At 37.5% G+C, this 18,450-nt stretch overlaps 1 protein-coding gene and 1 non-coding gene across 6 annotated transcripts in view; both read right to left on the bottom strand.

The window, feature by feature from the left end:
• LOC127877397 (uncharacterized) overlaps nucleotides 1-18,450 on the bottom strand; it is a 30,466-nt gene that overhangs the window by 4,980 nt on the left and 7,036 nt on the right. For all 5 annotated transcript variants that reach the window (XR_008048418.1, XM_052423229.1, XM_052423230.1 and 2 more), the window contains exons 3-6: nucleotides 17,914-18,058; nucleotides 10,681-10,829; nucleotides 8,791-8,960; nucleotides 242-402 (exon numbers count right to left, since the gene is read on the bottom strand). Coding sequence is in view for 4 of the 5 variants with exons in the window: in XM_052423229.1 (XP_052279189.1) it covers nucleotides 242-402; nucleotides 8,791-8,960; nucleotides 10,681-10,829; nucleotides 17,914-18,058 (625 nt within the window). In the remaining variant the exon portion in view is untranslated. The remainder of the gene's footprint in view (nucleotides 1-241; nucleotides 403-8,790; nucleotides 8,961-10,680; nucleotides 10,830-17,913; nucleotides 18,059-18,450) is intronic.
• On the bottom strand, nucleotides 7,137-7,237 carry LOC127880347 (Z30 small nucleolar RNA). Its single transcript, XR_008049537.1, has one exon. It is a non-coding gene; the product is annotated as a Z30 small nucleolar RNA (small nucleolar RNA).

Here is an 18,450-nt window from a genome sequence, read left to right as displayed (position 1 = left end):
ACAAAATAACATGTTGTATATACATGTTCATAGCAAAAGAACAGATAAAAAAATAATGAAAAAATAACATAGAACACTTTAATACCATGGCATGAAATCCAACAAAATATTGTCTTACAACAAATAATAAATACCGTGTATAACATTCTAAATAAAATATTTGTGAATGCTCATTCTCTGTACTAAAAAATTATGAATCTTTAGAAATCTTTAAGAATCTTAATATTGATATACTGGCCACCTTTTGGGTATGAAGACACAGTCTCCCTTCCTCATGTTGACCTGGTACCAGGGAGCCTGGTAGATGGCGTTGTACTTGACAGCGTCCACGTCTGTGGGGTCCATCTCACTATAGGCTCCATCCTGCACCCAACCCACAGCCTCAATCAGGTGCTTGTAGGCCTGGTCAATAGCAACCACTTACAAAGTACATTACAAGGCTAAACAAAAGGGCCTGAAAGGACCAAAGTTGCTCACCTGAGATACAAAGAAACTGACCTGCTCAGTGAGTGATAACAAGGTTTTACTAGAGTCATATTAAGATAAATTACTGGACCCCAGGCGGACATGATTTTCAACAGACAGGAACTATTTTTGAACTGATCCAAGATAGCATTAAAACAAATGTTCTGACTAAGTGTTATGAAGATTGGACAATACATGTGACTTTTAGAGTGTCAAAAAGTTTTTGCTATAGCCATATAAGGAAAAATGCCCTGCCCCGGGCGGCCATGTTTTTCAAAACCAGACCTATTTTCAAACTCGTCCAAGATATCACTGGGACAAATCTTTTGATCAAGCTTCATTAAGATCAGACAATAAATGTGGCCTCTAGAGTGTTAACAAGATTTTATTAAAGAAATATTCAAACTGTATATGTATAGCCATATAGGGAAAAATTCCCGCCCCATTGAGGCCATGTTTTTCAAGAAACTGGAACCATTTTTGAACTCGTTCAAGGTATCATTAGAACAAATGTTCTGACCAAGTTTCATGAAGATTGGACAATAAATGTGACTTTAACAGTGTAAACAAGTTTTTACTGTACTGTAAGGAAAAATGCCCCGCTTTCTGGCGGCTATGTTTCTCAACCAACCAAAACCATTTTCGAACTCGTCCAAGATATAATTGGGACAATCTTCTGACCAAGTTTCATGAAGATGAGAAAATAAATGTGGCCTCTAGAGTGTTACCAAGGTTTTACTATAGCCATATAAGGCAAAATGTCACGACCCCTGGTGCATGCTTTTCAACAGACAAGAATCATTTTAAAACTTAATCAAGATGTCATTGAGACATATGTTCTGACCACGTTTCATGAAGATCAGACCATAAATTTGGCCTCTAGGTTGTTAACATGATTTTACTATAGCCATATAAGGTAACATGCCCTGCCCAATGGCGGCCATGTTTTTCAATCAACTGGAACCATTTTTTCAAAGTCGTCCAAGATATCATTGGGACAAATCTTGTGACCAAGTTTAATGAAGATTGGACAATAAATGTGGCTTCAAGAGTGTTAACAACGTTTTACTATAGCCATAGAAACATGCCCCGCCCCCTGGTGGCCATGCTTTTCAACCAGCTGGAACCATTTTGAACTTGTCCAAGATATCATTGGATCAAATTTTCTGACCAAGTTTAATGATGATCGGACAATAAATGTGGCCTCTAGAGTGTTAACAAAGTTTTATTATAGCCATATATAGCCATATTAAGAAAAATTCAATGCCCCCTGCCCGCCATGTTTTTCAAGCAACCGTAACCATTTTTTAACTTGCCCAAGATATCATTGAGATGAATCTTCTGACAAAATTTCATGCAGATTGGACAATAAATTGTGGCTTCTATAGTGTTAGCAAGGCAAATGCTAACGCCGCACAACGCACGACGGACAAAAAGCGATCACAAAAGTTCACCATGAGCACATTGTGCTCAGGTGAGCTAAAAAGAGGCCTAAAAAATGGACATTGCACTTTTCCCTTGTCAATTATCTTACCCTGAATTCCCCAGCCCCTCACAATCTGCCAATGGACATTCCACTTTTCCCTTGTCAATTATCTTACCCTGAATTCCCCAGCCCCACTTTTCCCTTGTCAATTATCTTACCCTGAATTCCCCAGCCCCTCACAATCTGCCAATGGACATTGCACTTTTCCCTTGTCAATTATCTTACCCTGAATTCCCCAGCCCCTCACAATCTGCCAATGGACATTCCACTTTTCCCTTGTCAATTATCTTACCCTGAATTCCCCAGCCCCACTTTTCCCTTGTCAATTATCTTACCCTGAATTCCCCAGCCCCTCACAATCTGCCAATGGACATTGCACTTTTCCCTTGTCAATTATCTTACCCTGAATTCCCCAGCCCCTCACAATCTGCCAATGGACATTGCACTTTTCCCTTGTCAATTATCTTACCCTGAATTCCCCAGCCCCTCACAATGAATTCCCCAGCCCCTCACAATCTGCCAATAATGATGACAAAGTGCCACATCCCTAACAGGTAAATAAATAACTGGTATACAAAAATGTCAGTTCTGAAATAAGAATATTTCTGTGTTTTACTTAAAGAACCCACACAATTGACATGTCGCCGCCTGTCAATCAAATCTAAGAATCGATCTACCAATCAGCAATCGATTAATCGGGCGCGTTAGTAAGCAACAAACTGTATGCCATTTCCTAGACAAGCTATGTCTAGGTTCGGTTTTATTTGAACGAGTTTCTTTTGCTTTCCTCTTTAAAAAACGTAGATAAAAAATGGTTAAACGGTGTCAATGGGGATTATGTAACTCGGACAGTCGATATCCTGACAGATTAGTTGGCGGCATTGAATTTATATTGCTTCCAAAGCCAAAAAAGATCTTGAGAAGTGTAAAAGATGGATAAAGGCATGCGGTCGTCCCCATGACCAACTAAACGTCAACAACAATTACAATATGTTCGTCTGCACAAAGGTATATTTGTTACTTTTAACCCTTCAATTCTCTATTGTGTGTAGGGTTTTTGCGTGTAAATAGACGCGTGAATGAGTATTTTTAGCTATGAGTACTGTTCTACTTTCATATATGATGTAATTTGTGACCAATGAAATTCGGCTTAATATCAAATTATACAGGCAGTGTTGACAACACTTCCTTATTTGTCGAGTTGTAAACGCCATTTTTATGACACAGATCAGGTTTTAATGTTTATCAAAAATGGTGGACTTGTATCATTCACAAGGTGAATACGCAGCACCAGTATTATTTCTACCAATTCAATATAATAATTCGCGCAAATAGTGTACATACAATATATGTATCAATTTATTGTTTATCTAGTAGTTATTTATAACTTTTTCGTCAGAAGTTAATAAGCCTCTCATACTATTACATATAACTATGCGATTCGTTGCAGCACTTTCAAGAAGGGAAACCAACAGCACAGTTCCCTGACCCATTGCCTGCAGACACATTGGGTCACATGGTCACACCAGCCAGACGACCATTAAAAAGGCTATTGGTAACTGACACAGCACCACAAAAGAAAAGAAGAAATCTTGAAAATGAAATAAATTACAGGTATATAACCAAACACAATTGCAATACAAATGTTTTAATTTTCATAACAAGTAAACAACAGTGTAAACAATAAAATGTGCTAATCTGGAACAAATAATTTTGTATATTATACATGAAATAGGAGTCAATAAATGTCAAACACAAACATTCAGCTTCTTACGTACAATCTATAATACATAGCTTTTATTTACAGTGAACAGAAAGAAAATGCGGAGCCTTTACAACATTCTCACACTGCCGGGACCCAAACTAAGGATACAATAGGTAACTACTTTATCAAATATTTATTGTACAAATCATACATTTTTAAAAGTATGTTTTCCATTGTTTCTTTATCTGGCAAAATTTGCATAATGTGCAAGTCTTGTCTTGTGTACATGACGAAATCACAAAACTTTGCAACTGTTACAAGCACCTGTCCCTGAACTTGAAACCAGTACTGGTGTGCCTTATTTAAGCTAATGTTTTCGCCATCTGAGATTTAAAAAAAATCTTTTCTTCTTGGATTCGTTTCGTCTAATACATCTGAAATGCCATGTTGCGAACTGAAAAGGGACACTTGATCTCCAAGATACCGGTTTCACCTCTGTCGCATACTTTGCCATCAGGCGTGGCCCCTATACATGGGAATTCTGGGTTAACAAAGAGCCCGCAGTCATGAACATGATTGTTGGTATTTTTTCTATACATATTTTTGGCAATGATTTCATTTGCATTTCCATAGCTGGTGGACGCGGACGTAAATGCTTTCGCCTTTGTGATGCTGTCTATGAACTTTTCATTTATTGGCGCTTTTCTCAGCATTATTCGTCCAAAATTTGAGGCAGTTAACCGCTTCTGCCTTTCAGTAGACCATACAACACTGGAGCACTGGTCACGAGTATTTAGTTCTATGGCCCGGGCTTCTTCATTTGTAACACTCACATGCTGCAGGTTATAACAATGTTGAGTGATAATGTTCAAATTTATATTAGGTCTGGCTGGGAGTTCAAGGGAGCCACACGCTTCTCTTTGACTTAACATGTCATCTACTTGCTCTATAAGTGGTATCTGAAAAGAAAATAATATTTCTATTAAATAACATTATCTTTGTCTGTTTTCAGAAGTTTGGCAACTGGATATGTTGGCCTTAACAGCCGAAAACATCAACTTGAAACAACAACTGCAAGCTGTTCAGGCAACTTTGCACCAACAAATGGCCGAACAAATTCTTAAGAATGAGGAATTGACCAGGGTTAATAGTTCACTAAGGGAAGAGATGAATACAGAATTGAAGTCTCCGGACTCTAATGGGCAATTCTATTCAGTGCAATATCTAAAAAAAGTTAAGGGGAAAAACAGCTTCCAATATTACACCGGATTTGTTTATATGAAATTCTTGGCTATTTTCCAATTCCTTGTCCCAAATATAAATGAATTCATGTTTGATGTTCCTAGAAGAATTTCAAGTATTAGAAATATGAAATTGGAAGATCAACTCCTGTTTACACTTATAAAACTAAGACTGAACCTGCAGTTCAAGCGCATCGTAAATCTCTTTAACATCAACCCTCAAGATGCAGGTGCCCTATTTAGAAATTGGATAAACTATATATTTTATCGGTTTGGATCCGTACCCATTTGGCCAGCCAGAGATATTATCGTCAATAAAATGCCGAATAACTACAGAGAATACTTTCCAGACACAGTTCTTATACTGGATGGAACCGAATTAAAACTGGAAAGGCCATCATCATTACATACACAAAGTCAATGCTACTCCGACTACAAATCAGCCACAACTTTGAAAGGATTAGTTGGAATAGACCCTAGGGGCTCCTTCACATTTATTTCCATGTTATTTTCTGGTGGCATATCAGATAAAGAAATGACAAGTCAATATGGACTCCTGGATATGCTGAAACAACTGACAGACTGTGGCAAAATAAAGAAAGGAGATGGAACTATGGTGGATAATGGTTTTTTAATTAAAGAGGAGGTTGAAAAATATGGACTTAAATTGTATATGCCCCTATTTGCTCCAGGACCAGGTCAAATGTCGGACAGTGATGTCAAACTGACCAGGAAAATAGCAAGACACTGTGTTCACGTAGAGCGTGCCATTTCTCGGGTTAAAAAAATTAAAATTGTTGACCATAGAATAGAAATTAGCCTGTTTCCATCAATTAACCAAATATGGTTCTGTTGCTGCTTTTTAACAGGATTCATGCCTTTGCTTGTGCAAGACTAATATATTTGTTACCTGATGTGATTGGGTGCTGCCAACAGCTTGAGGCCCTTTGTCTGTCAGTATGGTCTGATCTTGGGTGCAGGCCAGGTACCCCAGTAGAGTGTTATTAAGTCATAATAAGTGATGCCAGTAAACTAATATCTTTTTCTGTAAGCCGGATTTTTCTGAAAAAAGTAACAATAAGTGAATAACATGCTAGTTGTATTTTAATTGTAGTGAATATTACATTTTTGCTGCAAATACTTGTACACTTTTTTATGCCTATGTTATATATTTTGAATAAAGGTCTCTGTTTTTATGTTATTTTGATTTTTGTGTTAAATTCAACAGAATAACAACCTGTTGTCATTGAAGACTGCGGTCATAGGTCTCTTCTTCCTAGTCACATTGGAAGACCGAGACAAAACAATGGTAGAGACCGGTTCAGCCTTGATTTAGGATCCTCTCGACTTGTCCCACTGTTGCGGACATGAGGCGCTTGACGACTGGCTTGGCACATCAGTTAGGCCGTCTAAAATCCAATCTGTTAACTTTAACACCACTGCCAGCAGATGAGAGCATTCTCCAACAATCCTGCACATTAACAACAATACAAATAATACATCTCCATTAATAATAACATGCATATTTACAATATTAATATAACTGTTTATAAAGAATACAGATTGAAAAATGCATCGTGTCTATTTGTGAATCTAAGGATCATTAAGTAAAATAATAATTTCAAATCAAGATCGGGTGTTTGAAGTCAATCACTAGAAAAATTGCCATAGCATAAACATACGCCTATTAATGCATGCGCGAATTATCGTTCATATGAAGTGATAATATATGTTATAACAGTATCTTAACAAACATCAATATGTTTCTTGTAACTAGTTAAGAACTTACCCTGCCTTTCAACTACAATGTGCGATCGTAATTGCAGTTTTGGACAACTAGAAATTCGCGGTAAAGGGATCCTCTCCCTTTCGTTGACTTCTGAAAATACGGGATTTGACGTCGATTTCATCATCATTTCCCCTAAAAATTCGGACAGAGTCAATGTACGACTCATTAGCAAATTTTCTTCCTTGAATTTGTTGACGTAGAGAGCATCTATACGGCAAAAAATGTTCACCAAAATCATCGGGAATATCGCTTAACCTAATCATAGCCGCCATTTTGCGTTTAGCTTGTCTAGGTTTTCTAACCGCTTGGTCACGTGATTAGGTGGGCGGAGCGATCGTCTCCCCGGCGTCATGTCAATTGGTTTCTTCAAGAAAATGAACAACATGATGTCATAACATGTAGACTATTCACATTTGCATTATCCCACTCAGATTTTGAGGCATAAACAGTGTGCTCAGAGAGAAGATTAATCTTGGTGGTCATTTTCTGGTCAGATTCCGAGCAGAACCCAGAAAATACCAGATCACAGTCCTTATCTGTCATCACTGCACACATGTATACGACCTTAGTTACCAATCAGTTTACATAAGTTTTCACTTCCTGGTTATGCTCTACAAACTAATACCCATATATATGACTTCCATGTGAATGCCTAATTGTCAAAGAACACATAACTTAGGAATGTGTGGATCAACAGCAATGAAGTGTCCTGTATACTGTGAAACCATTATTAATCGTCAGGCATTAATTTTCGTGTATTACTTCAGTCGACCAATTGACGAATTCAAGATCCTAACAAAGAATCATGTCCCCAGGGCTCAACATTAACAGTTGTCCTTTTGTCCCTGGCAAGTAAAAGTTGGGTCCGGGCAAGTTATTTTATAATCTAGTTGTCCGCCCAGGCAAGTACAAAAAAGAACAAAGAGCATTAAATTGAGACTTTAATTAGACTTTAATTGCTTTAATCATTTTGTTAAATGTGCAAAAATAAAAAGGTTTTGTGGTGTATCATTTTGATCTTTATTAAAAAATATGAGGTTTACAGTTAATGTGATATTTCATGTTTGGGCAAATGGCTTTACATTCAGGGCAAGTAGATTTTCTAAGGAAGTGTGACAAACCGGCCCCACTTCCTGCAAGTGACTTTCAATCGTTCTCCCTCTTTACCCACTACGATTTATCGCAACCTCGATATATTTCAGACAAGTTTGACAAAGAAATAGGATATTATACAGGCTGGGGTTTGACTGAAGCATTTTTTATTTTCATTTTTTTTTCAAAGCCAGGAATTGGCAAATTTAAGTGCTGACTTAAAGGTCATTTTTTTTAAAACGACAAAATTTTGTGCTGGCGAAAATAAATGGTTTCATAGTATCTACACGTCATGGCAATGATATATTAACAGGTTCACTTCAAATGCTTGACAAATGTGCATGTAAATATCTCCAGAACATATCAACCAAAAATCAACAGACAGAACAACCGACAGTCTGACTTTAATAAACCCCCTCCCCTGCAGGGCTATAAACCCTTTCCCCATCAGAAGCAAAGTGAAAATGGCTATGTGCAAACAGCATAAAACCAGAACAGCCTGCGAGTAACTCGCAGTCTGTTCAGGCTTTATTCTGTTTGCTGCTCATCAGTATCTAAGGGTTGGAAATAATGCCTTTAAAACTTGAATCTAGTAATAAAGGTCTTTAATTAAATTTATCTTTCTAATGCATTACAAGTATGCAACAAGAGCATCGCATAACGGGTGCCAACGCACGGCTGTGAGTGCAGTTATGAATAATGAAAAATGGTCAGATTTGTTGTTTTTTTTAGAGGTCACAGTGACCTTGACCTTTGACCCCAAAATGGTTGTGGCGTGTAGAACTCATCAAGGTGCATCTACATATGAAGCTTCAAAGTTGTAGGTGGAAGCACTTTGATTCTGGCTCTAAGCCAATTTTCAAAAGGTTAACAAAGTGTAAAGGTTTTAGCACGACGCCGGACGACGAGCTGGCTATGACAATATCTCCGGTTTTCTCCGAAAACAGCCACGCTAAAAATACGTATCTAAGTGGTAAAGGTTTTAGTAGGTATTAGGAGTAAGATGTCAAACCGGGTCATAAAGCACAATTTCCTTGCTCCCGTCTAGAAGACAGTTTAAGTTGTGCAGGTCGTCTTGATGTAGCACGGAGTCCGTGTCACCCTGACTCATCCACAGCATGGAGTCCTGTAGAACACGCTGGAAGCCTCCACAACGCAGTGTCGCTGGCAACATGGCCTCTTCTGCAGGCAAAGAGTCAGTTGCTAGTCATAGAGACAGTTGCTAGTCACTTTGAATGTATACATGTATGTCTTAAACTTATTCTTTAAGTTACATGACTAATTAATTAACAACATGAAATGATAAACGAATGTTCAAACCACAGTATGTATAAGAGTATACAATGTACTTGAGTTCAAAATAACACTGAACAAAGATATAATAAATATAACCCAATAGGTAAAAATAAAAAAATCCTTGACAATGAATCCGAAAGGATAATGCCGATATTCTTATTTTTTAACATAATTCAAATCAATTATTGTCAGTCAAATACAACAGTGAGTAACCGTTTTTGGTGGCGTTACCATTGACTGGTTTTCATTACAATTAATTGTATAGTATCCATATTGTGTGTGAGAGGGAACTGGAGTTTATATTGCGTTCATGTGAGTTTCTATAAAATTGCAAATGTAAACAGAGACTTTCATCTTCAAACAATTAAGGATGCATAAACAACGACTTTCATCTTCAAACAATTAAGGATGCAATCTATAACTATAATTTACATTTTTGTGATATTGTTGCCATTGATGACAAAAGAGATTGACGGCATGAACCCTCTTTCTTAATGTAATATACTCTTGACAGCTTTTAAAGAAATGATTTAAAATTCCTGTTTTAGCTAAAAACAACCCTTAATTCCTTATTTTACTGGTAGTGGTACAATTTCCAAAGTGGTGTGTACACAGAAGCCCCAATATAACCCTTCTGTTTTCAAATACCTCAAGTAAGAAAATGACCTTTGAGGTAGGTAGACAGGTATTCAACACGTAGTATGATGGATTGCATTTACATTTGACCCTTTACCACTTAGATACGTATTTAAACGCATTTGTAGTCCCTTTCAAAGCTAAATTGAATTCAAGACCTTTCTCACTAGATTCAAGTTTTGAGGGTTTCATCTCCAACCCTAAGATACTAATGAGCAGCAAACAGCATAAAACAAGAACTGCGAGTTTCTCAACACAGGCTGTTCTGGTTTTATGCTGTTTACACATAGCCATTTTCACTTTGCCTCTGAGTGGGAAAGGGTTAAGCCGAGCTATTAAAAAATCTATCAATATACAAAAAACCAAGGGACAAAATTGTCACAAAACCAGGTTTTCATTGTGAAAAAAAAATCTGATAAAGGGAGAAAACTCAAACTGAACTTCTGAAATGAACAAACAAAATAAACCCCCTTTGTAAGTTTGTTTTTTAAAAAAATCTATTTTTAGTCGTGGCGACCTTGACATTGGAGATATTGACGTGATTCTTTCGTGCGACACACCGTCCCATGATGGTGAACAAATGTGCCAAATGATTTTAAAATCTCACAATGAATGACATAGTTATGGCCAGGACAAGCTCATTTATGGCCATTTTTGACCTTTGAACTCAAAGTGTGACCTTGACCTTGGAGATATCGACGTAATTATTTCGCGCGACACACCGTCCAATGATGGTGAACAAATGTGCCAAATGATTTTAAAATCTGACAATGAACGATATAGTTATGGCCCGGACAAGCTTGTTCCGCCTGCCTGCCAGCCCGCCAGCCAGCCCGCCCGCATTCGCCAATCTAATAACCAGTTTTTTCCTTCGGAAAACCTGGTTAAAAACATCATGGCAGTAGACAAGCAGAAAATTTACATCAAATTGTGCAATAATACAGTACAAGTCAGCAACAAATGAACTCACCACGCATTGCCTGAGGCACTGTATGCACCAAATACATGTCCTGTTTCTTGTTGTCTAGAAATCGCCCCAGCCTGATTGGAAGCCTTTCTTCCCCTCTGCGCTCCTTCTTAGAAAGTTCTACGTACACCAACTCATCACCATAGTGCTTCCTAATAATAGAGATTGAAAACACACATTCTATACTGGAGTTAAATACATGCACATGTTAGTTAATTTAGCTAGGCTTATGAAAGCCAAACCATGAGTCTTTTATTCAAAAGAAGAAAGAAATTACATAAAACAACACATAAATGAAATGTATCAACAGGTCATGGATGCCCATAATTCCACTTATGTCTCAAAACTTGACCTAACTCAAAAACAAGCTGTAAAAGCCAAATTTTATTGACAACCCCTTTGTTTGACTTTAACCTTTGTGGTAGATAGAGGGATGATACACTGACTCAATTCTCCACCTTCAATAGGAGGTCATAAGGGGTAAGTTATTCTAAAATTGCCTAATGAATGACAAGGTTACAGTCTAGACAAAGTGTTGTTTGACCAAATTTGACTTTTACCTCTTAATAAGACCCTTGACATTTGAGGTAGAGATTAGTGTTACACACTTCCCGTTGTATTATGATGCTTGAAATGTGTACCAGGTTATTTCAAAATTCATCAATATCTTTCAAAGTTGTGGCAGAGACAAGAAGGTTCAAGCTGTTTTTTGGCAAAATTTGACCTTCAACCTTTAAGCGTGACCTTGACTTTTGTAGTAGTGATAGAGGTGATACAACATGTTACAGGCTTTCTACTGCCTCTCCACAAAAAACTAGTGCAAAAGTAGGGCAAGATTTTAGCAAAAAGTAGGGCAAAATAGGGACAGTAGGGCTAAATAAGAAAATTATTACCATTTTTCAGCTGGAATTAGCATTAAATTGATACATATCCTAGTCCATCTGATACTGTGAGAATGCCTTGTTCTACCCATCCTTGAAATACAGGCACCTGAAATTTGAATTTCTCATTTAACATCAATTTACACAATGGAATACAATAATGAACATGACATTCAAAACATACACTGTTAATCTTATAAAGCAAAGTACAAAAGCCCTTAGTATTAACCCTTTCCTCCATGAATATGTACCAAACTTCACCTACTATAAATATAATTATAAGTATTCTTGCACTAGTACTAAAACAAAGAATTTTCTCACCACAGGTGATAGTGAAGAATTATATTTTTATTACAATTGTATAAGCAAACAGAGACTAAGGTCTATTCCGTTTGCAAAGGTGTTAACATGTGTATTCATGGAGTAAAGGTTGAAGTAAAATTAGTTTCAAAGCATACATGTTAGTAAGTGTAAGAGCTAAACATATACTACATAAGCATGAGTATTGGCATGTACTATTGTGTGTTGTATCCATGAACATACGCAGTAAGAAAACATAATTGATTGCAAGGCTACATTTATGCAAAAAGTATGCAAAAAAACACAAGCTCAGCATATTATATCCATACAAAGCAATCTACAACACAATGAGGTGGAATAGCAAATGCACGCTTCAATACACTGGCCAAACATTTAAGTAATATACTCTGTTAGTTATAGGCCTACAATATCTACATGAACCATATTATTTGCCTAAGATACTGCTTTTTTCTTTTTGAGAATAACTTGCAATTTATTTGCTCTTTTTGCTTTCAATCTCATTTTTTTTGATAGCATCTTTGTGTTTCTGGCCCTGGGCATGGTTCAGTATTTGTGTGGCAACAGTATTTCCACACTGCATAGTTTTCTTACAAAGAAAACAGTAACCAGCAAAGTCAGAGAAAGAGTTGTTTTAACACCAAGTATTTAGTTGATATCCATTAGTCAGTTTTCCCAAGCCAGGAAGTGTTAAATTTGGTTTTTTCATGTGGCATTATGGCTGGTTAGTATTGACTAGCATGCAAGATCACCTGTTTGCTAATTTATACAATACCAAACATACTGGATGAATCAGAAAACCAACCTTGATCTTCTGTCAAAATAAAAAAATATTCAGTTCCCTAAATCATCCACACTTAAAGCACTTGAAATAATATTGACAAGTTCACTAAGCACCTGCAGCAATGATTAAAAGTGGTTACAAGTAATTTTTATGTTAGTGAAACTGACTAGTTATACAATGTAGTACTAAAATGGACATTGTATGGATCTAAGTTGTTAGTATGTCACTGCTGCAACATAGTATTGACACAAAGCAAATCAAGGCTGGTCAAAGCAGTTGGTCAATGCAGTGTCTTATATCAAACTACAAATGCCACGGTGTTAATCAATTTCTAATCAATTAATTAATTTTAAAGTAGATGTGTGTCCATGACACAGATGCCCCCACAACTTGGCTCTGTCACAAAGATTCCTATCGTTTGCTAAATTAGGGGTCATAACTCCATAGATATCTGATACACTTGCATCAAAATACTCAGGTATACAAGTTCACATGCTGACAACTATTCACAAAAAGATGGCTCTAGCAGTTATACTTTTGAGTTCTGCACGACACAAACTTTGGGCTATGGGCAGCCAGATGGATAGACAGACAAACAATGGCAAATCACCCCCTCCCTTTTTTTTTAATACAAAATTATTTATGATTAATATGACAGTAAGGAAAAGCAAGCTTTACATACATAAACTAAAATGTATTTTGTATAAAAAGAAAGCAGAATCTGCAATTACGAATTTAATCCATATGGTTTAAAACACAGCATGGCATTTGTAGGTTCCCTCAGCTAGTAGCATCATTGGGAAAAAAAGAAACTTGGCAATGTAAAGTCTAGATGAAACGTGCATATCTGTCACCTCTATTTCAAGAAGCACATATGTTATGATTAAATAGAACATACATGTATTTTCACAGTGTAAAACAAGTTGCTATCATCAATATTGCAAAAGTATTCATAAAATGAGCGCTTTTGGCCACATTTATTTGACCTCTGACCTTGAAGGATGACCTTGACCTTGACCTTTCACCACTCAAAATGTGCAGCTTCATGAGATACACATGCATGCCAAATATGAAGTTGCTATCTTCAATATAGCAAAAGTTATTGCAAAATGTTAAAGTTGGCGCAAACAGACAGACCAACAGACCAACAGACAGGGCAAAAACAATATGTCCACCACTACTATAGTGGGGGACATAAAAATATTATCTTACCTAAAGACCAGTATGTCTGTACTGACTAGCCAAGGAACCATGGTGCTTTCAAGGATGGACATCACAAGGTGATCCCCGAAACACATCTGTACGTGACTGGACTCATTACAAAAGATTCATAATGTCTGGAAATTCTGCAAAATATCTAAAGAAAAATGATGTAAGTCTTCATTTTACATTTTATTTATTTTACTTTAAAAATGAAAGTAGGAATAATAGGGCTAGGGAAAAGTAGGGACCAGAACAAATATGCATTTATCTTACTATGGTTTACATTTGTGCCAAGTTATTTAAAATCCATCAATTTTCGGTAAAGTTAAGGCCGAGATTAGAATTTTCTGATAAACATCAGTACAATCACACCAACGGACAAAGTGGCAACTGCTATATGCCACTTTCTTCAAAGAGGGGCATAAAAACATCAAATTATGTACTGAAAATAAACACAACTAGAGCTTTGTCACAGACGTGACGAATACCCCCACATGCCGCATTGACACATAATATTTTGCATGTTGTCTTCAGAAAAAACAGCGGACACCATGCTCAATTTTTAAAACGCACTAAGTGACCCCTTGACCTAGTTTTTGACCCAGAAAGGCCCATGTTCTAACTTCTCCAGAAAACTTCTGACCAAGTTTGGTGAAGATCGGATGTTAACTACTTGAATTAGAGAGCGGTCACCATGCTGAATGTTAAAAAGCGCACTAAGTGACCCCGTGACCTAGTTTTAAGCCCAGAATGGCCCATGTTCAAACTTGTCCTAGAGATCATTTAGATAAAACTTGTGACCAAGTTTGGTGAAGATTGGATGAAAACTACTTGAATTAGAGAGCGGACTACATGGTGAGGTTTAAAACTCACTAAGATACCCCGTGACCTAGTTTTTGACCCGGCATGACCCATATTCAAACTTGACCTAGACATCATCTAGATACAACTTCTGATCAAGTTTTGTGAAGATTGGATGAAAATTACTTGAATTAGAGAGTGGACAACATTGTGCTGTTTAATCTCACTAAGAGACCCCGTGACCTTGTTTTTGACCCGGCATGACCCATATTCAAACTTGCCTTAGACATTATCAAGATACAACTTCTGAACATTTTTGGTGAAGATTGGATAAAAACTACTTGAATTAGAAAGCGGACAACATGGTGAGGTTAAAAGCACACTAAGTGACCCCGTGACCTAGTTTTTGACCCGGCATGGCCCATGTTCGAACTTGACCTACACATCATCTAGTTACAACTTCTGACCAAGTGTGGTGATGATCGGATTTAAACTACTTGAAATAGAGAGCGGACACCATGCTCAATGTGTAAAACGTACTAAGTGACCCTGTGACCTAGTTTTTGATCTGGCATGGCACATGGTCGAACTTGGCCTTCAGATCATCTAGATAAAACTTCTAACCAAGTTTGGTGAAGATCAGATGAAAACTACTTGAATAAGAGAGAGGACACCATGCTGAATAGTAAAAAAGCACTAAGTGACCCGTGACCTAGTTTTTGACCCGGCAAGGCCCATGTTCGAACTTGGCCTTAAGATCATCTAGATACAACTTCTGACCAAGTTTGGTGAAGATCGGATGAAAACTACTTGAATTAGAGAGCGGACAACATGCTGAATGTTTAAAACGCACTAAGTGACCCCGTGACCTAGTTTTTGACCCGGCAAGGCCCATGTTCGAACTTGGCCTAGACATCATGTAGATACAACTTCTGACCAAGTTTGGTGAAGATCGGATGAAAACTACTTGAATTAAAGAGCAGACACTTAATACGGACCGACAGACAGACCGACAGACAGACAAGTTCACTCCTATATACCCCCTAAACTTCGTTTGTGGGGGTATAAAAATGGAACTATTTGCATATTTTTATGTTTTCTACAAGATTAAAAATCACTAAGTTCAGTCAAGAGTGTGTTATTTAGTAAATGGGGTGATGATTATGGAATATAACTTTATGTTTTTTTTTTTGTTTTTTTTTTTAGGGGGAATTTTTCCCCCCAAAAGGGGAAAAAAGTATACTTTTCAGGTGGGGGAATGCCGCCGAATTTCGGCAGCAGATTTAATAGATTGAGGGCCCTGACAATACATGTAAGTTTTATGATGCCCATATTTGAGCACTGACTTTGAAATGTGACCTTGACATTTTAGCGCATAACATTGTTTTAAATGTGACAAGCCAACTCTACATTGTAAACATTTGAGGCAAATAATTTTACAATTGCAATAAGTTACATGCCAGACAACCTGTATTATTCCCTTATTGGACTTTTACCTCTATAAACGACCTTGACCTTTGAGCTGGATAAAGTAGTGTAATGTAACATGTTATCTTTATATGGGGAGCATTTGTGGTAAGTTTTTTATAATTGCATGATGAATGATGGAAGTTACATTCAAGACAAACTTCATAATGACTAAAATTGACCTTCTACATTTAAGTGTGAGTTTAACCATTACGCAAGGGACCTGGGTTCTAAATGACCGTGTCAACTCCATATCGTAACATGGTTAACATTTTGAGATAAGCAATTTATAAATTGCATAAAATTCCATTCCAGACAAGCTTTTATGGATGCACTCATAAAAAAAATTATTAGTGGGCTAGACAAAACTGCATATTAAACTAGAGCTTTGTCACAGACGTGACGTATACCCCCACGTGCCGCATTGACACAGACTTTTTTGCATGCTGTCTTCACAAAACAAGAGAATCTAATTTATGGGGATTTTTAAGAATTATTATGCCATTATCATTTATAGCCATTTTGACCTTTGAACTCTTGAATTCTTTCACATAACACGCCGTCCAATGACTGTGAACAAAATTAATGTACAGAGTCATTTTAAAATCTCACTATGAATGACATAGTTATGGCCCAGACAAGATCATTTATTGCCATTTTTGACCTTTGAACTAAAAGTGTGACCTTGACCTTGGAGATATCGACGTAATTCTTTCTCGCGACACACCTTCCACTGATGGTGAACAAATGAGCCAAATGATTTTAAAATATCACAATGAACGACATAGAAATGGCCGGACAAGCTCATTTATGGCCATTTTTGACCTTTGAACTCAAAGTGTGACCTTTACCTTGGAGATATCTACGTAATTCTTTCGCGCGACACACCGTCCAATGATGGTGAACACATGTGCCAAATAATTTTTAAATCTCACAATGAACCACATAGTTATGGCCCGGACAAGCTCATTTATGGCAATTTTTGACCTTTGAACTCAAAGTGTGACCTTGACCTTGGAGATATGGACGTAATTCTTTCACGCGACACACCGTCCAATGATGGTAAACAAATGTGCCAAATGATTTTTAATTCTCACAATAAACAACATAGTTATGGCCCAGACAAGCTCATTTAAAGCCATTTTTGACCTTTGAACTTTAAGTGTGACCTTGACCTTGGAGATATCGACGTAATTCTTTCGCGCAACACACCGTCCAATGACCCAGACAAGCTCAATTATGATCGTTGAACTCAAAGTGTGACCTTGACCTTGGAGATATTGACGTACTTTTTTATCACGACACACGGTCCCATGATGGTGAACAAATGTACCAAGTCATTTTAAAACCTAACAATAAATGACATAGTTATGGTCCGGACAAACTTTCAGTTAAAAAACACACTTATTGACCCCGTGACCTTGTTTTTGACCTGGCATGACCCATATTCAAACTTGACCTTGACATCATCTAGATACAACTTCTGACCAAGTTTGGTGAAGAATGGATGAAATTTCGGGAAAGACCGACAGACAGACCAACCGACAAAGTGACTCCTATATAGCCCCCATTACCAATGGTAATGGGGGTATACAAAAAATTATTTAAGGATGATGCCTATTTGGCTAATATTATACAAGGAAGTCATTCCTCACTTAGGCTTACTTGACTTGAGGTATTAATCAGTCCACATTCTGAAGGCTGGGTAGTTGGTGTAATTGATTACTACATCCTTCATCTGGTAAATACACTGAAACAAAACAATCCCTTACTATGGCTTACTTGAGATATTCATCAGTCCACATTCTGAAGGCCGGGTAGTTGGTGTCATTGAGTACATCCTTCATGAGAAGCCCCTGACTGCCCTGCATGAAGTGATGGAAGAACACAGGGGGAGGAGGGAACTTGCTACCCAGCACAGCCACGCCTACAAATCACATATCATATAGGGAGGGAACTTGCTACCCAGCACAGCCACGCCTACAAATCACATATCATATAGGGAGGGAACTTGCTACCCAGCACAGCCACGCCTACAAATCACATATCATATAGGGAGGGAACTTGCTACCCAGCACGGCCACGCCTACAAATCACATATCATATAGGGAGGGAACTTGCTACCCAGCACAGCCACGCCTACAAATCACATATCATATAGGGAGGGAACTTGCTACCCAGCACAGCCACGCCTACAAATCACATATCATATAGGGAGGGAACTTGCTACCCAGCACAGCCACCCCTACAAATCACATATCATATAGGGAGGGAACTTGCTACCCAGCACAGCCACGCCTACAAATCACATATCATATA

This window comes from Dreissena polymorpha, chromosome 4, assembly GCF_020536995.1.
Source record: "Dreissena polymorpha isolate Duluth1 chromosome 4, UMN_Dpol_1.0, whole genome shotgun sequence".
NCBI classification, from domain to species: domain Eukaryota; kingdom Metazoa; phylum Mollusca; class Bivalvia; order Myida; family Dreissenidae; genus Dreissena; species Dreissena polymorpha.
Note: the sequence above shows the minus strand (reverse complement) of the source record. Positions and strands in the feature narration are given on the sequence as shown.